The following is a 26,078-nucleotide window of genomic DNA, read 5'->3' as shown; positions in this document are numbered from 1 at the left end:
AGGAGGAACACCCTCCAGCAAGAGAACAGGAATCACTATAACGCATGGGCCGCTGTACTGCCCGCCTCACGCACACAGCAGGTGCCAGAGTTTTGTGCGGAGCCCACTCTGCCCCAGACAGCTGAGCTCCTGCACATTGTTTTCTCCATCTCCACCCACATTCTGATCTGCTTGGAAGCTGTCCCTTGTCTCCAGAGTCAGATAAATCCTGCTTGCTGGGAAGTGAACTGGAATCCGCAGGTTAGTCTGGAGTGACTGTGGATCAGTAACTGGAATCGAGATGCCCCTTCGGATAGCTGGCCTGGGATGCTCCTCAGGTTTGCCGAGCAGCTCTCTACTTGAACTGCTCTGACTAGCCTCACAGGGAAAAAAACAACCTCCCAGCTTTTGCTGTCTGCCCCTAGAAATGTTATTCAGGGTCAAATAGAATGCATGTTTTTTTCAGAAGTAAAACAGAAAGGTATGCATATTTTAAATACACTTAAGACAATTTTTTTATATGGTGGGCATTTAGTTTTGGTCACCTATGGATACATTGCTTCATTTCAGCATTTAAAAAAATACTGTATTTAGGGGCGCCTGGGTGGCTCAGTGGGTTAAAGCCTCCGCCTTCGGCTCAGATCATGATCCCAGGGTTCTGGAATCGAGCCCCACATCGGGCTCTCTGCTCAGCGAGGAGCCTGCTTCCTCCTCTCTCTCTCTGCCTGCCTCTGCCTACTTGTGATCTCTCTCTGTAAAATAAATAAATAAAATCTTTAAAAAAATAAAAAATAAATTAAAAATACTGTATTTAGAACTTGTCCAATTTTTGAGCAGGAAATACATATTTAGAAAAATATCATTGAATGGTCTCTATATTGATTAGTATTCCTCTATCCCTACTTTGGCTCCACCTTGATGCTCTGGGTTGTTGTTGCCATTATTATTATTATTATTTTAAATAGATGCCTTGTATTATTATTATTATTATTATTATTGTTATTATTATCTCATCTCTGTCATGGTTTCTTTCTGTCCAACTACTAATTTGTCTATAGTACAGTCCTCTCAGCTGTAAAAGTTGAGGACAGAATTTTTATCACTTTAATAATTATTTACCACAGTGCTATAAAAAGACTTGTCATCTTTATGATTCCAGGTTCTAGGTAGGCCCTTTGTTATTTTACCACTTTTTTTCTTAACCAGTATTTTCAAATATGTACCTATCCACCCTAACATAAAATGAATGCTTTTAAAATACCCACTTGGATTGCCAAGGGAAGAGGTTGATGAGTATGATGTATAGACTCCTAAAAGTTAATCATTCTTTGTGCAAGTTTTATTGTCTTACAGAGTGGGCAAAAATGGACTTAATTGTAATATAAGGCACCGTGTTGCCTCGTTGTGTTTTATTGTTGGACTGATGGGTTAATGTCTATAAAGTGCTCTGAGCTCTTCACCGGGCTGTGGAGATTTAATGCAGTTGTGTACACCTGGAGGAAAGAAAGGATAAATGTCTTAAATATTTGATAGCACACATGCGCTCATCAAATACATTATTGACAGCAAGCTGAAGGCGAGGAGGAGGGCATTTTGTTCATTTTTGTAACCATTGTCCCCCACCCAGTGCCTGCTACTTTATAAAAGCTCAGCAGATGTCAGAACTGAAGGGAAGTCGCTTGTGTTATCCTTAGCCAACAGTATCATTTGTAATGGATTTCCCAAGCCATCCGCTTTTCCATCCAATTCTAAATCTCATCTGAATAGGCCTTCTCGCATCTAAATGGCATTTAATTTTTTACTTCTGTAATTATTTGATTGCTAAATCTTACGATCTACAAGTTGGACATTCAACTAATACCCTTTGCAAATAAAATGACTGTTTCTGACAGCAGGGGATAAACGGGCAAGGCAGTATTTTAGGTGGTTATGACAACTTCTAGTCGAAGAACATTAATCAGCTAACTGAGTTGTTATAAAATTGGTCGAAATGACACAGAAGCCAAGAATAAAAATGTCTGAGGCTGTCTGTGGTCAGCCTTTTAACCTTCCGAGGAGTTTTAGCATCCCTGTAACTATGAATTTAATGTCTCTTCAGTTTCACGTGCTGAAGACCCTTTTTATTACAGGTAATTTTCTGTGTAAAGCAATCCGCCAGATAAGCTGTATTTCAGAACTTTTAAATGTCTTTTATTACATTATCATCACCGTAGTTGATTCATTTATGAAACACAAAGCACTCCCATTTGCAGAGATTTATTCTCGTCTCCATTTTTTTTTTTTTCCTTCCTTCCTGGATTTGCCAGAACACCGTCATGTTCGTGTTCTGAAGGTTAATGCCCAAAGTCAAGCAGACAGAAGCCAAGTGCTGCAAGGTTTCCAAGATTAGGACTGATTCCCTTCACAGAAATAAATGATTCCTGCCATGTTCAGTGATTCTGTGCAGCGCTCCCCACGGCTGAGCGAGTGCGTCAATACCGTAGTCCTTACCTGCCGTACATACTGACGACACTCGGTGTTAACTTGATTGACCGAGCAGTGCACTGGAGAGGACGCACCTGCAAGAGAAGTGCAGACACATCTATTTTTATCCCGGTCTCGAAACATTTATTTTACATTTCTTTCACTTGGGAGTCATGGTTTCAAGTTGCATGGGCTCCCAGGCCACACGGCTAAGGTAGAACAAACCTTTAAGCGCTGCTTTGTTTTCAGAATTAGACTCCAAATGGGCTCAGGTAGCTGCCCTTTGCCAAAGCCCGACTGTCTGCTTTTGAGGGAAAATGACATGAAGATGACTATTGAGAATCAGGACAAATTAGTGACTCTGTGGAATTTAAGTCTCTTAAGAGGTTGTATCTAATGATGGGCGAATGGATCTTTTAATTCAATTAGGAGAAATCATGTTGGCTATATTTTTACGTTACATTTTATTATCATGTTTTGTAGGCTTTGAGGCAGCAGCAGAAGAGAAGAAATGGAGTCTCAATGATGGTAAACAAGACTGTTCCTCGTGTTGTTTTGACACCATTAAAGGTGTCTGATGAGCAGTCGGATTCGCCTTCAGGTAAAGAGCTAAAATACTGTATGCTTGGCCAGTTTCTTCCCGGAGGAGACTTCTTCACTGAGAGAGATGTCACGACTTTTCTCTGCAACCGAATAATATTTCTACTTGAGGTTTCAGTTTAAATTTTTTTTTTTTTATATACTTTTGACTCTTTCAGTGAGTCCAAACTAATAGGGCATTTCTCTCTCAAGAGAATAAAAGGCACCAGCGCACTCATCATCAAAGGACTTCATTTGCTAATGTCAATAGGTGTAAGGAAATGTGGGGTACTGCTCCGTGGATTTTTTTGTTGTTGTTGCTTTGGCTTTTGTTTGAATGTTGAACTTTAATGGTGGACCACATGCTGATGTGTAATGCCATCAAAAGCAGTTCTTCCGTGAGTGTGAATTTGTTTTTCAGTCTTCTGCTGCAAACACCAGCCATCCTTTATTAGTTTCTGTGTTCTGGGAACATTCTTCTTCTCACCTCAGTGCTACCCTGACCTTTTCTTCTAATTTACCTTCTGTCACTTTATCAGCTGTGTACCATTCTGTTTATTATACATTGATGTTTGCATTTTCTGGTCCTGTTTCAATGTTAAGTTACTTAGAAAGGTATGATCTCTCCTGATCTTCAAGCTTCTCCTCTTCCTTCATGTTTCTGTCTCTGTCTTACATCATCTCTAAATGGTATAGAATTGTCGAAGCTTATCCGTGTGTTTTTACAAAGGATCTGAGTATTTCTTTTAAAAGCTATCAGATCAGTGAAAGTGTTTTTGACTTCACTATTAGGCCATCTGTTCTTGCTTTTTGTTCTGTTTGATTGATTTATTGGGCTTTTCTCTTTATATCCAGCAGAGGAATCAGATTGTGGCCAAAGGTAGTGAATTAACTTATAGAAAAGGAGATTATATCTATGGTTTTTGAAATAATTTTAGATTTTTTCTTTTCAAGGACAGCAAGAGGAAGATAATGACATAATAACTATTTCCTTTTTTAGGATCCGAATCTAAAAATGGTGAAGCAGACAGTTCAGATAAAGAAATGAAACATGGGCAGAAATCTCCCACTGGAAAACAAACAAGTCAGCACTTAAAACGATTAAAAAAGTCTGGTTTGGGTGAGTGTTCAATAGACTGTGACATTTCACATTTTAGAGATTTATATCTTTTTCAATGAAATGATGGAAAATTCTTAGAACATTTTTTTAGTGGTTAAACAGGGGAACTTAACAATCTTTCCAGTTTATCCAAACCAAAAAAGATACCAAATAAGAAAATACAGTTCCAATAGATTGGGCTTAAGCAGACTGCTGAATTTATAAGTGATATTTATTATTGGGTACAGATAGGAGATTTAAAGTGATCAGTGTAGTCAAGAAATGATCTGCCATGTCATGGTTTTATCTACTGTGCCATATTTTGTTGCTGCAACTGGGCTTCAGTTTATCAGAATATACTGTATTGGAGGAATAAAATGCAACTTTTGGGAAAGAGTTCATTCAGCCATCAAGGACATTGTCACTGGGGTCTCTTGCCGTAAAGCTGCTCTGCTTTGCTTTTCATCTGTGCTGCTTGAAATATTCAGTAGGGCTTGTCGGAAAAATAGTGTAAAACTGCCAAGAAGTATAGGAGGCACAGTCCCTGGGTCCTGCAAGTCAGCACCAGGTTTTCTTCTGCCGATTTCCTTCCTGGTCATTTGCCTCAGGAACTCAACAGCAGCATTCAGGGAAAACATAACATGAGAATTAGAGACAAAAATAAACCTGTTCAGAGCTGAACTTTGTAGTTCTCTCCCGAACCTGCCTTGCTGGATGTCTGGACCGAATGGCTTCACATCTCTCTCTCTCTCATCTGGTCCACCTCCAAGGAAGGGTCATGATAATGACTGGATCATTGTAACGTTTTGTAAAATGATTGGTAGAAACTCAAAATCACTGACCTGAACTTTATTATTGGTTCTGCCACTTACTTTCTTGGCAACTGAGGGTAATTCTTATATGCAGTTCATCTGTTTATAAAATTCAAGTGAGAGTTTTACTTAATTTCTCCCTCTCTATCTCTCTTTCTCTCTCCCTCTGTCTCTCTCTATGTATATAGTAAACGTTTACTATATACTATATATAAAAGTTTACTGATTGCCTATTGTATACCAGGAATTTTGCTAAACCCTGGGAGCATGCTTTCAATAAAAAGTCTTTGAATAGGATTTATATATCCTTAGATAAGATCTCTTTAGGAAAGCAAAATTTATATTTGTTTTATATTCTTAGTGTGTAGCATAATTACCTCTTTTGCATTATTTCCAAAGCTAAATAATTTTATAATTTTTTGTGTAGCCCAAAATGCATGAATGTGTGTTTGTATATAACCTCACTTACATATATGTTGTTATGTTTTTTCTAGTCTTTTGGGGGTTGCAAAGTAACTACTTTAATAGGAGTAGCTTCTAAAATAGAAAACTATAATGGGAAAGTGATATGTAAAGAATGTACTAAAAAATGCCATGTTATGATACCCTAAGTAATTTAAAAGTCAGTGACCTTCAGTTAAAAATTACCTACTACCAACATCAGTAAAATCAATGCCATATCATGAGTTTAAAAAAAATTCAAGGCACAGGGGCCTCCCTATGTAATTACTTGGCTAACTTCAGGATTGGAAGTCAAGAAGAGTGGGTATTATTCCTCGGGATCCTGCCAGGTATTCAGGTCTTTAGTCAGGAGCTCTTGTCTTCTAACCACCGTAACCTAGAAGCCCTGCGTGGCAATAACTATCTAACATGTTAAAAATTGTATTGTCAGATTATTTCAGCTGACTTGTTAGCAAATTAAAAAGTTGATAAAGGAGACCACTGTGTTCATTTTAACCTAAACTTTAAGAGAAAAAAAAAGACTGCAAAGTAATGGAATAATGAAGCTACTTTAATGAAGGGATGTAGAAGTGATATCATATTTACTGCCCATATTTAATGCAGTGGTCTGTGCCTTTTGAGATAAATTATCTCATTTAGTACTGCTACAATTATGTACAGTAGAGTTATTTTCATTTTTCAGCTGAAGAAATTGAAGCCCAGAGGGTGTCAGGGAGGTTTTCTGTAACTGACATGGCGAAGACACTAGTCAGGGTATAGCTAGCCCCGAAGTGTAGACAATTACCTTGGGGGTCTGAATGTCATGTCATCCAGCCCTCAGTGTGGACCTGCAGACATCACAGAGGAGCAATAGACGCTCTGTCACGTGACGAGCCCTCCACATTTGTTAAAATGCAGGTTCTCTAGTTACATGGAGAAGGGCGAGCTAGCAACTCTAAGATTTCCTGTCTATCCTGTAAAATCAGGCAGATGGAGGAAGATGTGACTTAAAATAAGTCCATTAAGGTTAAAAAAAAAAAAAACAAAAAAAACTGCCAAGAGAAGCTGAAGGTGATTACTGGGAAGCAATGGGACTGATGCCTAAGTAGCAAGCAATGGGAGGGGTGACTTATTCTGCACCGAGGAAGTCCATGGTGCTTAGGTAGCATTCAGTAGAGGCCCAGCACTGTAAAATAAAAAGCGAAAAAAATGGAAAAATGAAATGAAAAAAAGAGTCTTAAATGTAACCATTTCTAGACAACACCCCATATATCTTTTAGAAAGTACGGTTTTTGATGTTCTGTGACCTTATGAATCTTAGAGTAAAAGAATCTCAATGCTGTGAAGCATTTTCAAATCGGAATGGTATTTAAGATTCCTTGAGGCATATTTATTTACATTTTGCTCTCCCCTCTTTGCCATTAAGTTGGTAATTCCTTGGGTACAGTGCCCTTCCTGTCTGTCTTTGAGGTCCTCCCCACACCCATTATGTTGCTCTCGTTTAGTAAGAGCTGAATGAGTTGTGAATGCATTGTGTTTAGGTAGCTGAGGGGGTAGTAAGTTTGGATGAATGAGGCATCCTGTAGGTTTCAGCATGCTTACACACCCTTGAATAAAAATGGTCCAGTGCTCCTAGGAAGGGTCATTCTTGCATAGCAGCAGACACAGCAAAGAAAGATGAACCAGCCAACACCCAGTAGCCACCAGACAGGGAGGGCTGTTTCTCCCTGGTGTTCTCCCCATCAGGGTCAGACATTTAATTCATACAGTTTTAGAAATGTGCTCTGAGCCATCATTGCCTTCTCTAGGTAGAGGTATCTGTATAGAACTCCTAACCTGTTGAAATCATTCTGAATTAAAACAAATGGTGGAATCTTTTCTAACTGACATTGGTAATGCTGAAACTAAATGCAGTAACAATCAGAGATTAGGGTGTAAGTCTAAATTGTCATCCTTACTGTGAGATTTCCCTAACAGGATATAAAATACTTCTCATTGTCCTCCAAGTGCTTCCTTTTGGTCTGTGGCAATTCTCAGTCAAATTGCAGGCTACTCACCTTATTCAGGTAGAGATTTCACGTGGGTCTGGAACCTGGGGCGCTTCCCTGGGGAAACTGCTGGAAGAATGCACTACAGACCTCCTTCAGGTCCCTTCACATGCCAGCTTCCCTGGAGAGAGTGAGGAACGCACAGTAAAAAATTACTGTGGGCGCCTGGGTGGCTTAGCTGGCTAAGCGTCCAACTCTTGTTTTCAGCTCAGGTCATGATCTTAGGACCATGCACTCAGCAGGAAGTCAGCTTGAAGAGTCTCTCCCTCTGGCCTCTCCTCACTTGCTCTCTCTTTCTCTCTGTCTGTAAAATAAATAAATAAATCTTTCTAAAAAAAATTATTGAACATTTGTTTCCCTCAATCATTCTAGTCCTTCTGATGGTGATCTTGATACTTTTACGAGAAATCTATCACTAAGCATGGGAACCCATTACTTCTAACATAGGTTTTTGTCTGTTTATTTTCTTTGGTTTGGTTGTTCTTGTCCAGGCTTATGTTTGAAAATTATGAGCCTATTTCTCTGAGTGGCTCTCTGATTGAATAGACATGGTAACAGAGTGAATGGGTGCAATTGAATAAAATAATGGGTCTAAAGACTGTTTCTCTAATGATGTTAAAATAAAAATGGGTCTGTCAGCCATTTTTACATCATACATAGTAGAAACACTGTTCTGATAAGCATACAAACAAATGCTAACAATATCTACTGGGCTCTTTTATTGTCAGAGGGCTTGCAAATTAGTATCATAGTAAATACTAGATCACCAAGTAATCAGGCAGTAGAAACCGCAGCTGGTGAGATGAAAGGTTGGTGACAGCTGAAAATTGGGTTTGAAGTACTGGTTTTCTTGCCTCATCAGTTGTTTCATAACCTCTCTCCTCGCCTGAGCAAAAGATGGAACTCATTTAAAACTTCCCCTATGGAGCTTTCTGTGCTAACTCTGGCTACATTATCATCCCATGGTCTTCAGGGCACTTAGAGGATGGGTTGTAAACATTGAAAAAAAATGCTTAATTATATTCTCTCCTTCTACTTGTTTTGTATTAATTTCTCACACTTTCCCCTAACTGAAATATAAGTTCCTTCAACTGGGGGTCATTGACCTAACCCAGTTTTTAATTATGCTTCTTCCTACATGATCACACAGTAGGAGTTTAAAAAGTACTTGTTAAACAAATCTAGTCTTCTAATGGATTATCTCTGAGAGGTTTTTGATGAATGTCTTTACTGAGCCCAACTCCTAGGATTCATTCCAGTGTATTTTATTGGTTTAATCTTTTTGTATGAAGACTTACAATTTTGCTGGTTTCATAAAATATTACAGACTTTTAAAATAAATCAATGAAGGAAAATTAAAATAAAATTCAAATAATGTCCCTAAATCCTATCATCCAAAATAATTTTCCCAGTGTTATATAAACATGATTTGACATCTTTTTGTATAATCACGTGCATATAACTCTCAGTGCTCATCACAAGAAGGGCCCTTCTTAATACCCTCACCCATCTAGCCCATCCCCCTGCCCACCTGCCCTCCAGCAACCATCAGTTTGTTCTCCGTAGGTAAGAGTCTCTTGTGGTTTGCGCCCCCACTTTTTTCTTTCCCTTATGTTCATCCTTTTTGTTTCTGAAATTTGACATATGAATCAAATCATATGGTATTTGTATTTCACTGACTAAATTATTTTGCTTAACATAAAAGCTCTCTGCTTTTATGACTCTGCTCCATCTGTGTCATGGCAAATGGCAAAATTTCATTCTTTCTGATAACTGAGTAATATTCCCTTATGTATCCATACCACTTCTTTATCCATTCATCATTTGATTGACATTTGGGCTCTTCCCATTTTTTGGCTGTTGATAATGCTGCTGTAAACATCGGATGCACATGCCCCTTTGAATCAGTATTTTTGTATCCTTTGGGTAAATTCCTATCGGTGCAATTGCTGGGTCATAGGGTAGTTCTATTTTTAACTTTAGAGGAACCTCCATACTGCTTTCCATAGTGGCTGCACCAGTTTGCTTTTCCACCAACAGTGTAAAGAGGGTTCCCCCTCAGCTACAGCTGCTGTCAAAGAGGTTGCTGCCTGTGTTCTTCTCTATGATGTTGATGGTTTCCTGTCTCACAGTTATGTCTTTCATCCGCTTTGAATTTATTTTTGTATGTGGTGTAAGAAAGTGGTCCAGTTTCATTCTTCTGCCTTTGGCTGTTCAGTTTTCCCAACACCATTTGTTGAAGGGACTTTTTTTTCCATTGGATCGTCTTTCCTGTTTTGTCAAACATTAGTTGACATTATACTTATGAGTCCATTTCTGGGATTTCTAGTCTGTTCCATTGATCTATGAGTATGTTTTTGTGCCAGTACTGTACTGTCATGATGGCTATAGCTTTGTAATAGAGCTTGATGTCTGGAATATTGATGCTTCCAGCTTTGCTTTTCTTTTTCAAGATGGTTTTGGCTATTCAGGGTCTTTTGTGGTTCCATTCAAATTTTAGGATTGTTTGTTCTGTTAAAAATGCTGGTGGTATTTTCATAGGGATTACATTTAGTGTATAGTATAACATTAGTGTAGCATAGTATAGCATTAAATGTCTATACTGCTTTGGGTGATATAGACATTTTAATGATATTTTTTCTTCTAATCCATGAGCATGGAATGTTTTTCCATTTATTTGTGTCATCTTCAATTTCTTTCATAAGTGTTATAGAACACTTAGTTTCTATTGAACACTTATATAGCATTAGACTTTTTAAAATAGTTTATTTATTTATTTGATAGACAGAGATTACAAGAGAGGCAGGCAGGGAGAGAGGAGGAAGCAGGCTCCCCGCTGAGCAGAGAGCCCGATATAGGGCTCAATCCCAGGACCCTGAGACCATGACCTGAGCCGAAGGCAGAGGCTTTAACCCACTGAGCCCCTAGACTTTTTAAGCACAAATCTTTTACCTCTTTGTTTAGGTTTATTCCTCAGTATCTTTTTGTTTTGTGCACAATTGTAAATGGGATCAATTCCTCAATTTCACTTTCTGCTGCTTCATTATTGGTGTATAGAAATTCCACAGATTTTTGTATGTTGATTTTGTAACCTGTGAATTGACTGAAATAATGTATCAGTTCTAGCAATTTGGGGGGGGTCTTTTTTTTCAAAGATTTTATTATTTGAAATAGAGAGTGCGAGAGGGGAGAGGGGCAGAAGGACAAGCAGACTCCCCCACTGAGGAGGGAGCCCAGTGTGAGGCTGGATCACAGGACCTGAGCCAAAGGCGGACTCTTAACCAACTGAGCCACCCAGGTGCATCTTGATGGAGTCTTTTGGGTTTCCTACATAGAGTATCATGTCATCTGTGAAAAGTGAAAGTTTGACTTCTTCCTTGCCAATTTGAATGACTTTTATTTCTTTGTGTTGTCTGAGTACTGAGGCTAGGACTTCCAGTACTTGTTAAATAACAATGATGAGAGTTACCCAGTATAACTCTCGGGAACATCCCTCTGTTATTCCTGACCATAGTAGAAAGCATTTAGTTTTTTCCCATTGAAGGTGATTTTAGCTGTGGGTCTTTCATATATGGTTTTTATAATGTTGAGGCATATTCTATCTGTTTCTACTTTGGTGAGAGTTTTTGTCAAGAATAAAAAGTTGTTTCATGTCAGATTCTTTTTCTGCATCTATTTAAAAGATCATATGGTTATTATCCTTTCTTTTATTAATGTGGTGTATCATGCCGATGGATTTGCAGATATTGAACCACCCCTGGAGCCCAGGAATAAATCCCACTTGATCTTGGTGAATAATTCTTTTAATGTACTATTGAATTTGATTTGCTAGTATCTTATTGAGAATATTTTCATTCATGTTCATCAAGGATATTGGCCTGTAATTCTTTTTAGTGGGATCTTTTCTGGTTTTGAAATGAAGGTAATGCTGGCTTTGTAGAATGAGTTTGAAAGTTTTCCTTCCATTTCTGTTTTTGGAATAGTTTGAGAAGAATAGGTATTAATTTTTCTTTAAATGTCTGGTAGAATTCCTCTGGGAAGCCATCTGGTCCTGGTCATGGACTTTTTTTGTTGGGAGATTTTTTATTACTGATTCATTTCTTTGCTGATTACTGTTCAAAGTTCCTATTTCTTCCTGTTTCAGTTTTTGTAGTTGATATGTTTCTAGGAATTTATCCATTTATTCCAGATTGCCCAATTTGTTGTCATATAATTTTTCATAATATTCTTTAATACTTGTTTGTATTTCTGTGGTGTTGGTTGTAATCTCTCCTCTTCAATTTGTAATTTTATTTATTTGGGTCCTTTCTCTTCTTATAAATCTGGCTAGGAGTTTATCTATTTTATTAATTGAAAAACCAGCTCCTAGTTTCATTGATCTGTTCTACTGTGTCAGTTTTGTTGTTGTTGTTGTTTCTATCACTTATTTCTGTTCCAGTCTTTAATATTTCCCTTCTGATGGCTTTAGGTTTCATTTGCTGTTTGTTTTCTAGCTCCATTAGGTGTAAGGTTAGTGTGTGTATTTGAGACTTTTCTTCCTTCTTGAGGTAGGCCTGTATTGCTGTATACTTCCCTCTTAGGACCACTTTTCTTGCATTTTAAAGGTTTGGGACCATTTTTGCTTTCATTTTCAATTGTTTCTATGTATTTTTTTTTATTTCTTCTTTAACTTCCTGTTTAACACATTCATTGCTTAGTAGGATGTTCTTTAGCCTCTATGTATTTGTGGTCTTTCCTCTTTTTTTCTTTTGTTTGACTTCAAGTTTCATAGCATTATGGTCAGAAAATATGTATGGTATAATCTCAGTCTTTTTGTATTTGTTGAGGCCTGATTTGTGACTCAGTATGTAATCTCTTCTGGAGACGGTCGCATGTGCACTTGAAAAGAATGTGAATGTGTATTCTGCTTTTTTAAGATGAAATGTTCTGAATATAGCTTTGAAGTCCATCTGGTCCAGTGTGTCATTCAAAGGCATTGTTTCCTGTTGATTTTCTACTTAGATGATCTGTCCATTGCTGTAAGCAGGGTATTAAATTGTAAAATTATTGTATTAATATTAATAAGTTTTTTATGTTTGTTATTAATTGACTTATATATTCAGGTGCTTCCACTTTGGGACATAAATATGTACAATTCCTAGATCTTCTTGTTGGCAAGACTCCTTTATTATGATATAGTGCCCTTCTCATCGTTTGTTACAATCTTTAGTTTAAAATCTAGTTTGTTTGATGTAAGTGTGGCTGCTGTGGCTTTCTTTTGATGGCCATCAGCATGATAGATGGTTCTCTATCCCATCACTTTCTATCTGCAGGTGTCTTTAGGTCAAAAATGAGCCCCTTGTAGGAAGCATATGGAAGAGTCCTTTTTTTTTTTTTTTTAAATCCATTCTGATACCCTTCATCTTTTGCTTGAAACATTTAGTCCATTTACAATCAAAGTGATTATTGATACATGTGAACTTAGTGCCATTGTATTATCTGTTAAGTCATTGTTTCTGGAGATTTTTCTCTGTTCTTTTCTAGTCTTTGTTGCTTTTGATCTTTCTTTCCCTCTCTAAATCCCCTTTAATATTTCTTGGAGGACTGGTTTAGTGGTCACGAACTCCTTTAGGTTTTGTTTGTCTGGGAAACTATCTCTCTTTCTATTCTGAATGACTGGATAAAGTATTCTTGGCGGCATATTTTCCTCATTCAGCACATTGATTATATCACGCCACTCTCTTCTGGCCTGCCATGTTTCTGTGGAGAGATCTGCTGCTATCCTTATTTGTTTTCCTTTGGAATTCAGTTAGGGATTTATTATTGTTTTTTAGCATTTTTTTCCTTATCTTTATATTTAGCAAATTTTATGGTGATATATATTGGTGTTTTCCTGCTTTTGTTGATTTTGATGGGAAATTCTCTGTGCTTCCTGGAATTGGATGTCTGTTTCCTTCCCCAGTTTAGGGAAGTTTTTAACTATAATTTTCTCCAATAAACTTCCTGCCCACTTTGCTCATCTTTTCTTCTTCTGGGACTCCTGTGATGTGAATGTTATGCTTTATGGAGTCACTGAGTGCCCTAAGTCTTTATTCATGATCCATTATTTTTCTTTCTCTGTTCTTTTCAGCTTCATTATTTTCCATAATTTTTTCTTCTATATCACTTATTTGTTCTTCTGTTTCTTCCATCCTTGTAGTCATTATATCCAATCAGTTTCACATTTCAGTTATAGCATTTTTATTTTTATTTTTTGGACTGATTAGTTTTTAATCTCTGCAGAGATTAAAATCTATCTTGGCATTTTGTCTAGGTCTCTGCTTCTTCTCTGTGTAAGGAAAGCCTGTTATGTTTCCTGCTCCTGAGAACAATAACTTTATTAAGAAGAGGTCATACACTGTCCAGAGTCTGGTACTTCAGGAAGTGTTTCTGGTGGATACTGTGTGCATTCTGCTGCTGTGTTTTGGTTACTCTTTCCCTCAGGTCAGTTCTCTGCAGAATTTCTACTTGCCTGCAGTGAGAAGTGTTTAGATCTTGTCCAGAGTATGGCAAGTTTTACCCAGTGTTCGCTGGGCCTGCTTGTTAAAAGAGGCCTGATCCTATTTCCACTGGAGCTGAAGCTCTCCTGTGGTCAGTAGCCTTGGTGCTTTGGCAGGGGTGGGGTGTGTGCTGGTCTTGTGGGGGAGATGCCTGCTGCTCTGGCTCTCAGACTCACCCTAGTAAAGTAGCACCTGCAGAGTGCAGTGAGGTTAGGCTTAATGTAAGTGGCTCAGGCTTCCACTGTGGGTGCTGTGCTGCTCAGTGAAGTCTGTCCCATGTTGATGGGTTAAAATGGCATCAGCCTTCTCCTTTGTCCCCACGGAGGGACACCTACTGCTGTGTAAGAAACCCTCACAGAAGAGCAACAAGTCTCTCCTCATGTGTCTGAGACATCTCTCAGATTCCTGCCTTCGCTTCTTCTAGGTCTGGGCCATCTGCTTGCCTGGCACCTCTGTGTATGTGTGTTTGATCTCAGGCATACTGGCTGTTTTAAAACTCCAAACTTTCGGGACCCAGCGCAGTGTGGACCCATGTGGTCCTCTCGGGAGGGTCTAGCTACGCTGGGGCTTATGCCATGTTGTCCCAGAAGGGCGGTCACTCCAGTGCACAGGAGCTTACAGTGTAAAGGGCAGCATGAGTTCAAGTTAGATGCCCCCAGAACCCCATTGGGTTTCTGGTAATGGATAGGACAGTGCAGTGGCACCTGCTGGCTCTTTCGTCCCAAAAGGCAAAGCCACCTCTCCTAGATGCACTATAAGAAGGGAGAAAATCTCTCCCAGTATATTCTCAGACTGTACCATCTGAGAATGGCCTCTACCCCCCTCCTCCACAGGATCACCTTTACACCCACCAGGCTCTACAGCCATAGCCTAGAACTCAAAAACTCCAGGGTTTAAGCTGTATGGGTTGTAAACACTCAACACAATCAGCCCCCTAGTTTCTCCAGTCAGTGGATTTGGGGATGAGTTTTCCTTGTGTGAGGCCCGTGCTTTGCTCGCTACCTCAGAAGTCTCTCTCTCTCTCCCTCTCCTCTCTCTCTGCAATCAAGGCTTCCTCCCCTCTGCAGCAGACACAGTCCTTTTCTTCCCTAGATCGTATCTCCATACCTGCTACACTCCACATTGTGGCCTCTTCTCTCCTTCCAGTTGTGCAGCTTGTTCTGTTGGTCCTCAGATTGATTTCTTGGGTGTTCAGAATGATCCAATATTTCTTTAGCTATGTTGGAGGAACGAGGCAATAATAGGGTTCTACTACTCTGCCACCTTAACTCCATTTCTGGAGGCTGAAGGTCTGAGATCAGGGTGCCAGCAGAGTCAGGTGAAGGCCCTCTTCTGAGTCAGACTTTGCTTATTGTCACCTGGTGGAAAAAAGTGATTGGACATCTCTTATTGCATATCTATAGCCAGAGATCATCTTAGAAAAACCGTGTTCACCATTTTCATTGAAAGTACTAAGTTTAATTAATTTTAGCTGAATAATAAAAAAGTAAAACCAAAAAAATAAAATTTCTGTACATTGCCACAAAATATATTCATATCTAACATTCTCTCTAAAGGTATTAAAATATGAAAAACTGAAATAGTGATATTTTTGATACTCATTACAACATTGGACAATCTATTAGAAAGGATGTATGATTAAACACAATTACAGACACTCCTACCCCCATGTTTTTCTTAGCTTTATTTTTTTTAAACATCAGGGTTGCTAACACTTATGTTCTGTTTTGTAACCATTATCTCCATAGTTCTTTAACCTCAGTGCTATTTTTTAATGAATTCAATGCTACCCAATAGACTCATTATAGACTCATTCACTTCATTTGTAAAGTCTATGTTGAATCACACTGTAGATGATTCGCTTTTGTCCTATGATAATTTTTTTCCCCTTAGACTGAATCTTGAAAGTATGATTTTCTCTGAGCTCTTTTAGAATCATTCCTCTCTAAGTTCTTTGAGACAATGAAGAATTCTTTCATTTTGAACTCTTTTTGTATTTCTTTGGGTAGTTCCTCTTGTAACAAAAGACCCTGGTCTGCCTCTTGCATGGGCTTCTTCCTTCCAGGTGAGTATTATGTCTGTGTCTCTGTGTTTGTGTATTTTATGCATAAATCCTCTGTGGGTTCCCTTCTGGGAAATAGGAGCTCTTATTTTATTTTATTTTATTTAAGATTTTATCCATTTATTTGACAGAGAGAGACAGCAAGAGAGGGAACACAAATGGGGGCAGTGGGAGAGGGAGAAGCAGGCTTCCCACTGAGCAGGGAACCCCATGCAGGCTCGATCCCAGGATGCTCGGATCATGACCTGAGCCTGAGGCAGATGCTTAAGGATGAGCCACCCAGGTGCCCAAAATAGGAGTCTTTATACAGACTACCTACCCATTGATCAACAAGTACACCAAAGTCTGCAGCCTTCTCAGATGGGCAGTCTTTAAGTCCCTTGGGTCAAAATAATAGAGCATTTCCCTGACCTTGATTGGACATATTCCCCATGATTTTTATCATGATTTTTTTAAAGATATTATTTATCAGAGAGAGAGAGGGAGAGAGCGAGCACAGGCAGACAGAATGGCAGGCAGAGGCAGAGGGAGAAGCAGGCTCCCTGCTGAGCAAGGAGCCCGATGTGGGACTCGATCCCAGGATGCTGGGATCATGACCTGAGCCGAAGGCAGCTGCTCAACCAACTGAGCCACCCAGGCGTCGCTATCATGATTTTTATCATGAGGTCAGCCTAGTGTCTTCTTGCATGGCATAGATTCTCACTGTGGTAATTTGGCAAGTGATGCTTCTCTTCCCTCCTTCTCTGGACTTCAGCTACTTTACTCTCTCTGGTGTCCAGGAATTAGATACTAAAATGACATCTTTTTCTTCCTCTGAATGCTGTAGGGAGATGAGGTACCAGCTCTAATGAGATAAGACAATCAGATATAATTGGATTGTTCTTAAGCCAATTAAGAGTAAGTGTATAAGGATAATTAAAATGGGATTAAACACCCTGTGTGGCTACAAATTTAGTAATAAGTTCATCTGCTCTGTCTTTGTTCCAAAATTATGGAACATGTTATTGTTTAGTTGGACATCTTTGAAATAGATTTTCTTTTGGGTTTGTCATTAAAAATTATGTGCCTCTCTGAATCTTCTTTTATCAATGATATTCTTAAAGATTTTGAACCATACTAAATAGTAATCTACAGCATAAGTACTTTTCACATTGCTTACAATATATTTTTCAAAGTCTTACAATTTTCTTATTTCCCTAGCACACCTCCTCAGTCAGAATAACTCTTGGTAAATGACCTCAGCTCCTTCATTTGAGATTATTTAGGCCATAAAGGAGAATTAAACAAACTCCTTTCCTATATTTCTCAACATTTCTGTCTCTAGGTTTTGCCTTTGCCTCCACTGCTGAGAAAAGAAGCTTCTCCCTAATTCTTCTCCCCTTATGTTTTTTTTTTTAGTTACAAAATACTTTAAACATATAGAAAAATAAGATACTAATAAAGCAATACACCTGTGTTCCTATCTCCTTGACCAAACAAATGTTAGAGTTTGTCAGATTTGCTTTAGATTTTTTTTTAAATGATATGAGTTTTGTACTTTTTTGTGTCATATTGGTTGATGATTTTTTTTTCTTTTTCTTTCTTTGTTTTTTATTATGGTCAGTTAACCAAGGTATAGAGTACTTCATTAAGTTTTGATGTAGTGTTCAGTGATTCATTAGTTGCTTATAACACACAGTGCTCATCACCACACATGCCGTCCTTAATTCCTATCACCCATTTACACCGTCCCCCACTTCCTTTCAAAAAAACCCTCAGTTTGTTTCCTGGAATCCAGAGTCTCTCGTGGTTTGTCTCCCTCTCTGATTTCTTCCCATTCAGTTTTCCCTCCCTTCCCCTGTGGTCCTCTGCACTGTTCCTTATGTTCCATATATGAGTGAAATGATATAATAATTCTTTCTCTGCTTGACTTCTTTCACTTAGCACAATCCTCTGCAGTTCCATCCATGCGGATGTAAATGCTGGATATTCATCCTTTCTAATGACTGAGTAATATTCCATTGTGTGTATGGACCACATCTTTATCCATTCATCTGTTGAAGGACATCTTGGCTCCTTCCAGTTTGGCTGTTGTGGACATTGCTTCTATGAACATTGGGGTGCATCTGCCCCTTCTTTTCACTGTGTCTGTGTCTTGGGATAAATACCTAGTAGTGCAATTGCTAGGTTGTAAGGTAGCTTTATTTTTAATGTCATGAGAAGTCTACAAAACTAAGAAGCAACCCATGGAATGGGAGAAGGTAATTTTTTTCCTCTTATACTGTTCTTGTTTGTCCTTATTTTGAAATAAAGGTATATTAACTTGATAAAGTGAATTGGAAATATTTCTTTATAAACCTATTCTCTAGAATATGTACAAAATGGGAGAGTTCCTTAACAAACTGGTGAAACTCATTGTTAGCGCAACTTATATATTCTGTATGTATGTGAAGTGGGGAAGATTCCTGTTTATCCATTTTTTTAAGTTTCTGCAAATTTATTCAGGTTTCCTATTTTAAATTAAATTTGAATATTTATAAACCTGAAAATAGTTGGTCTTCAAAGATATTGGATAAAGTCATAGTATTTTATTATGCCACTTAAAATCCATTTTTCATTATGTGCCATGTATACTATATCTATAATTATGTCCCTACCTTTCATTCCTCTATATTTATACCAAGTCTTACCAGAGGTATATCTATTTCATTAGTCTAATACAAAAAAAAAAGGCAAAACAAAACCCCTTTTTTTGGTGTTGATGGTCTTCATTGTCCTTTTCTATTTCATGAATGTATACTCTTATTTTTATAATCCTTCCTCCTTTCCCAAATTTTTCTTATTTATTAACTCCTTGATTCATACACTAATCCTTGAATTTTCAGTACTTTTTTCCTACTGTGTAATAGATATACTTTATCTTTTATACTGAGTTGCATTTCACAAATTTTGGCATTGTCATTTAGAATCCAAATATTTTGTAATTTCTATTAAATTTTCTTCTCTTTAGCTTATGAAATACTTAGAAATGTGCTTTTGAGTGTCTAAATATACAACAGATGTGGGAGGATTGGAGAGTTGCTGTGTTTGTGTTATTGCTACCTAATTAGATGAAATTTAATACTGTTCATCATTATTTGTAGAGACTTGCTGGTCAGTTCTTGTGTGTTTCACTGTTCCTTGAGTGATGACAAACATTGCTTTCTAACAGCTCAGTGCAGTGCCTTATGTTTAATTCATTGGTTCAACATTGATTATTGAGTTGTTAAAATTCTCTTATTAAGACAAGTTTTTTGTCTGATGTCTCAGTTTCTGGTAGAAGATGTTAAGACTTACCACTAGCATCGTGTAATGGCACTTTCCCTTTTAAGTTCTCTCCGTTTCAAGTTTTTGAATGATATGCTGCTTAAATGATTGCAGATTTAAGGTCATTTTATCTTCTTAGTGAATTCATCATTTTATGATCTTTATCATCCCCAACAAGGTTTTCTACCTTTGTTTATGTTGTCTGATGTTAATATTGTTATATTATTTTGTTGTTTTGAGTCTCAGCCTACTACGTGTTTATTTCATTTTCATCCATTCCTTATGATTTTTAAGTTTATTTCTTGTAAGCAGCATGTAGCTGGATTGCATTCCTTTTTAAATCTAGTATGAAAACCCATTTATATTTATTTTTATTTTGTTTGACTTAATTTTTAATTTTTCCCCCTGCTTTTATTCCTTCCATTTAATGCATTGAGATTTCTTTCCGTGCACTTATTTGGAAATATCACTCTTTCTTGTTGCTTCTAATGGTCACCTCTAGAGCTTTAACCAAGCAAAAAACTAGTCCAAATCTCTCCTTCCCAAATCAGACCGGGGTTTGTGTAGCACTCTCATTTCAGTCAGCTGTCCCATCTTACATGTAGTTATTTTCCATTTTATTTCCTCTTTAATTAACTTATTTCTTTTATTTAACTCTCACTAGTCTTAGTATTGTCCTTCAAAGCTAATATTTACTTGGACATGCTCTGATCTATTAGTCTCTTAGTTGACCATGGCTTCTGTAACCCATTTATTTCTTCTTTGATTTAATTTCTTCATTTGTTGTGAACAGCCACTAATGATTATCTTAGCAAGATTCTCTATTGAGTTTCCTTTTTTTTTTTTTTTTAAGATTCTTTATTCATTTGAGAGAGAGACAGAGGACAAGCAGAGGGGAGAGAGAGAATCTCAAGCAGACTCCCTATTGATTGTGGAGCCTGACTAGGGCTCATTCTCAAGACCCTGAGATCATGACCGGAGCTGAAATCAAGCTTGACTGAGCCACCTCGGTTCCCCAGTCCTGAAAATGTTCCTATATTATTGCCATCATCTAGATTGATGCTTATATTCTCTTGATCCTTTGAAGATATTCTACTGCTATCTATTATTCATTGATAAAATTTATGTGTCTTATTATCATACCTTTGGATGTAATCTGTTTTTCTAAAAAGTTGTTGTAAGATACTCTTTTTGTTTTTGATGCTTTGTAATTTCAACACATCCGATGAAAGTGGGTATTTGTCCTTCTTGAGATTTGGTATATTGCGTTATCCAAGAACTCATCATTTTTTCAGTTCTAAAAATGTGAGCCATTAGCTCTTCAAATACTGCTTGCCCTCCATCTGCTGTTTTGAATCTCCCATTGATGTTCATTCTGACTGCTTATGCCATTCCCCATATTTCTTCACTATCCTATTCTGACCTGTCATTTTTTATGCTGCATTCTAGATATTTTCATCAACTCTGTGTTTTAGTTAATAATTCTTTCCTCTTCTGTGTCCATTACTTTTTTTTTGTTTAAAAACTAAATTTTCATTTCTAGGTGTTCTGTCTGGTTCTGTTTCAGAGTTGCTCATTCTTTCATCATAGTTCCCTGTTTACTAATAATGACTTTTATTCTGTCTTTTGTCACTAATTATTTAAAACAAGAGTTGGCACCCCGAACAAGAGTTGGCAATTTTTTTTGCCAAGGGCTGAGTAGTAAATATAGGTCATGCAATTTCTGGCATAACTATTCAACCCTGCATTGTAGTGCAGAGGCACACCTAGGCAGTTGCTAAACAACTGGGCATTTACTATGTTCCAGTAAAACTTTATTTACCAGAACAAAATTTGTATTGGATATAGCTCATGGGCCATAATTTGCTAACCCTTGATTTAAAATATACTCTATTAAAACAGCTCACATTCAAGGTGTTCTCTTAACTCAAGTAACTGAAAGTAATTCTTCTCTTTGATGCATCAACTGGCTGTTTGTTAGAGTGGATTATCTTCTTTTATGTCGTAATTTTGAGTTGTGAACTCTACACAGAGCCTTCTGTTGAAGCTGAGTGTACCTTGAGTTGTAGAATTATCTTTTGAAGTGTGTTGGTATTTTAGACCTTGAAACTAATTTTTTTATAAAGGATTGCTTTTTAAATTATTACTCTCAAAATACCCCGAGTAGGAATCTTTTGAACTAATCCAGTGCTTAGTGTTCAGCCTGATATATGGGAAATCACACAACTCTGAGCTAGCTATCAATGCCTCTGTTAAAATTAACAGAACTCTTAGTATTATTATTATTGATCTATGGTTTTATAGAATCTATAAAAAATTGTAGTTAGCATTTATGCTCCCGAAGTTTTTAAAATTCTGCTTAATTGGAAGACCACAATTAAAATACTTCTTTGTCTTGACATGATGCTACTTTGACTAAAATATATAGATGGTATTGAGTGAAGTATACATTATGAAAATAAAATACAAGTAAGACAGGACAAAACCGCAAAGGAGCTTTGGAGAGTTCTTTCTGAAATGTCACTTTTAAGAGTGGCCGCATTAGATGTATTATTGAATATGTTCAATATGTAGATATATGTGTACGTACATGTGCATGTTTTCCCCAATCTGCAGTGAATTAATGCTCTTGCTTGTTTATCACAGGACACTTGAAATGGACCAAAGCTGAGGACATTGACATAGAAACCCCAGGATCTATTCTTGTCAACACTAACTTGAGGGCATTAATAAATAAACATACATTTGCTTCCTTACCTCAGCATTTTCAACAATACCTCCTGCTTTTGCTCCCAGAAGTGGATAGGCAGGTAAGTGGGAGTTTTAAGACATTTGATATTAGTCACAAGGTATATTATCATGAAGTGGCAGTTCCGTTATCAAAGATGACGGATACATATGTGGACCATTTCTATAACAGTATAGTCTATTTATAATATATAGACTGTGGTGTGTTTAATTTGGCAAAACAGAACCATTTTTATTATCAGTAGAGAGCCAATTCAGATTTTAAAAAATAGCACACTGCTGCGGAGTGAAAACAACAGACCTTTCCACATTGGAAAGGGAAAACAAAGAAATCAAACATTCCATTATCAAATAAATCTTTGAAGTAGCTGCTCCTTTGCCTGGAGGGAATATTGAAGTGCAGCAATAAAAAGCCAGGGTTTCTAAGAAATTATGTAAATGTTTTTATTCTCAACTCTTTCCAAAAAGCATTTAAAATTTATGTTTGCAGTGCCTTCCGAGACTCTATCATCGTGAATATGATTGCCTATAAATAATCACCTTTTATCTTTTTTTTTCAGTATAACTGGAAATGCTTTAAGTTTATTTTTGTATTTTGAAAAGCCTCTAAAATAAGGAAATACAAATATAGACTCATAATAGCAGGCATCAATCATCCTCTAAAGCTGTTTCCTTAGAAAAGGAAAAAATATTTCATCACATAAACTTTTATTAAATTTCACAAAAGTTATTAAACGGCAACTAGGAAAAATTTCCTTGTGATTCTTATTTCAATAAATTTTGACACTGTATATAGTTTCCAGTTGATGGACATAATGTGTATGTGTTTATGTATTTGCATTTCAAAATGAGAGGTACATCCGTATACTGAAATGAGCGAGATTGATTCAATATTTCCATATTACTTTGAATAAATTTTCTTAGCTTTTTATTTGATTCCATTTTCTACTAACTTAGCTGCCTTCTTTCGTATATATTTAAAGTGTGATGAGCTGTGGTTTTCTACCACTCATATGTATCTCTTTGGTGGGGATTATTGTTCACATTTAGGAAAAGATTATTTTGATTTGGGGTACATTTCTGCTTGGAAGTTTGCCTTCATTTCATGAAAATTTGCTTAATGTTTACTATGAATATGCTATGTTTTAGGTACTTTGGAGTAATGGAAAGACAGTAAGTGCCTTTTAAGTATTTATTGATGATTAAGTATGCTTTAGTTGGATACATAAGTTATATTCGTGAATAATCAAAATGTGAGGTAGAAGCAGTTAAGACTAGAGGGAAAAGCACAAGGTGTAGTGAGCTTTCATATGCAGAAGGGAAAAATCGGAGACAAATTAAGGTCCTTGCATTGGGCCTTGAGATGTAGGCAGGATTTGAATAAAATAGATGGAAATCTATCAAGTGAAAAGTTCAAAGATACAAAATCAAGAGCTATTTTTGTGGGAGTCTGGATTGTAGGAAGAATAGTGCAAAAGAATCTGGACAGACAAATTGGAATTCAATTTTGGAAGATTCCTTGTATGAGGCTAAGGAGTCTGAACAGTGTTCTCCCTGTGTTTGCAAAGCCACTGAGGGCTTTTGAGCACAGCTGTAATAGAGTAAGATTGTTGCTTTTTAAGAAAATTATTCTGGCAGTATTGAAAGGGAATGTAGAGATGGGAAGCATAAAAGTGGGAAGGGTTCTTAGGAAGCAATTTTAGTTGTTCCAAAAAGGCAAAATGAGGGCTCAAATTTGGAGAATAGTGTTGAAATTAAAGAGGAGGAAGATAATGTGATCATCACCATCATTATCGAGTGGTAGCACTTTTACATTTTGTCAAATAGTACTTGAACAAGGTGTAGGGAGAAGCCACTCATCTCTCAGGTTTTACATTTGTGTAGCAGAGAACTGAGTTTGGAAGTTAAGAAAAACTTTTTTTTAAGGGGGATTGGTCAAAGAGACTGATTTATTAGCTCTAGAACCATTTCCTTCATCTCCGCACACGAGTGGTTCACCTTGTTTATAGTTCTGTCCGCAGCTCCTGGAATAAGGTTTGGCACACCAAATAAATCTTTTGGAATGAAGAAATGACAGACTGCCCTAGGTTTAGCCAAATATTTCGGTAAGGCCAGGCGAGAAGGCCAGAAGGCCAGGCGAAGCTTAGTATTTTTTTCAACCTGTAGCAATTTCTGTTCATTTCTTCCAGTCAGCATGAGAAGTATAAATGAATAAGGCACAGTAGCTGTCCTCATATAACAAGTAGTCCACCAGCAGATTACTCAGGCAGTAGTTACAGAGCGTGCGCTGTGTATTCTACACACTTTGCTAAATACAGAGGATGAAAGGCAAGAAAGACCACCTCACGCTGATCTACAGTACACTATGCTCATTACTAGGTTAAGAAGTCTAATAACTGGGCAAACTAAATTAGTGTAAGACCAGGAAGAGCAACAGAAATGTCAAAGTAGACTTTTAAAGAAAGTCTTCTGTAGGTACAGAGGATGAAGACATTTTCATCAGAAACTAGTATTGGAGAAGATTTTATAGGTGGAAAGGATACCTCAGTTGAGCCTTGAAGGACTAGTAAGGGTTTTGCAAGTAGAGCCAGTGGAAAATGAATTCTGTAGAGGGAGAGCATGTCATTTATAAAGATCTGCTGCTTGTGTGTTCCGAAAATTTAGTAGTTCTGTATGACTGGCTCCTCCTGTGGCGGGAAAGTGGGGAGCTCCTCTGCTGACAGGGAGTGGGTTTACAACTTTGGTGACCTGGTTGCAGGTTAAGCTCTTTGAACTTTTTCTGAAACCAGTGGATGCCATCATAGAGTTTTTCAAATGAGAAATGACCTGCTTACAATAATGTAAACAGATATTTTCATGCCTGGACATAGGGGAAGGAAAAAGGATAAATGAAATGCACTCCGTATTTTCTCCTAGGAGCTAGTAACCCTATGAAGGATGGATTGGACAGGCAGAAAGATAAGACATAGGGAAACTGGGTAAGAGACAATTGCAGTAGTTGAGATATGAGATAACAGTATGACCTTGGGCATTGGCCTTGGAAATGAGAAGAAAGGACTGAATTCCAGACATAGTTTTCAACCTATTTGAGTAGGAATAAATGACAGATTGCCTGTGGGATAGGGTTGTAAAGGGTCTAGAAGGCAACTGGATATTTTATCTAGGGTGACTTGGGAGAACTGAAGGGCTCTATGGGCCTGTCAACTATTTGATACCAGGAAACTTAGAGCTCAGCCTCTGCGTGCTTTGCTGGAGGTGAGCTGACGCACCCTCTCTCCTGTCAGGAAGGGGCAGGAGACTTGACGCAGCAAGCTCCCCAAACTGCTGCTGTTTCAGTACAGCTTAGAAATATCCATGGGGTTGAATACCACCACTTTCTGGGCCAGAATGACTGGAAAAGGCATGCAAATGTGAAGCTAGTTACATGGATTTATTTGAACAGTGGAAAATACTATAATTCTAAGAGATACCTCAGAATCTCACTTGTGAAAGCTTGTCTTTATGTATCTGTACAGAATGTGGAAGTCCCGGATTTCTTGTTTCCTTCCTTTGACTCCCCCGGTTGCTGCCAGATTTTCCCCCTGAAGCAGTCCCTACCAGCCTCTGTCTGACTCTAGACCATTGAAAGCTGGGGATCCTTCAGTAGTTACATCTTCAAATATGGAAGCTAGGTTTCCCTTTTATCTTATCAGTGCCAGTTGTCATTCTGCCAACCTGTCTGGTGTTTTGTTTTTCTATATTTCTACTTTTCTGTCTTTCCTAAAGCCCTGCTGATCTTACATTTCATATATATTATCTTTTGGTTGTTTTATGACATTTTCACAACTAGCTTTATATGTATTTTTACTCTCCTTTACACATTATACTGCACATAACAGAAATGCAACTCAAACTGCTTTAAATATAAAGGGATTTATTGGCTTAGGTAATTGGAAGATAGAAGTTAGAGTGGGCTCTGGTTGGTCCTGGGATTTACTTATTGTCAAGAACCCCTTTCATTATTATTTAATGAATTAATTTAAAAAATTGTCTTTCTTCTTGTTG

At 37.5% G+C, this 26,078-nt stretch overlaps 1 protein-coding gene across 1 annotated transcript in view; it reads left to right on the top strand.

Annotated features, from left to right (window-relative positions):
* ASXL3 (ASXL transcriptional regulator 3) overlaps positions 1 to 26,078 on the top strand; it is a 182,794-nt gene that overhangs the window by 94,319 nt on the left and 62,397 nt on the right. The window contains exons 6-8 of the mRNA XM_044243202.1: positions 2,926 to 3,043; positions 4,022 to 4,141; positions 21,933 to 22,096. Coding sequence (XP_044099137.1) covers positions 2,926 to 3,043; positions 4,022 to 4,141; positions 21,933 to 22,096 — 402 coding nt within the window. The remainder of the gene's footprint in view (positions 1 to 2,925; positions 3,044 to 4,021; positions 4,142 to 21,932; positions 22,097 to 26,078) is intronic.

This window comes from Neovison vison, chromosome 3 (genome assembly GCF_020171115.1).
Source record: "Neovison vison isolate M4711 chromosome 3, ASM_NN_V1, whole genome shotgun sequence".
Classification (NCBI taxonomy): Eukaryota; Metazoa; Chordata; class Mammalia; order Carnivora; family Mustelidae; genus Neogale; species Neogale vison.
The sequence above is the reverse complement of the archived record's forward strand: the minus strand, read 5'-3'. Positions and strand labels throughout refer to the sequence as shown.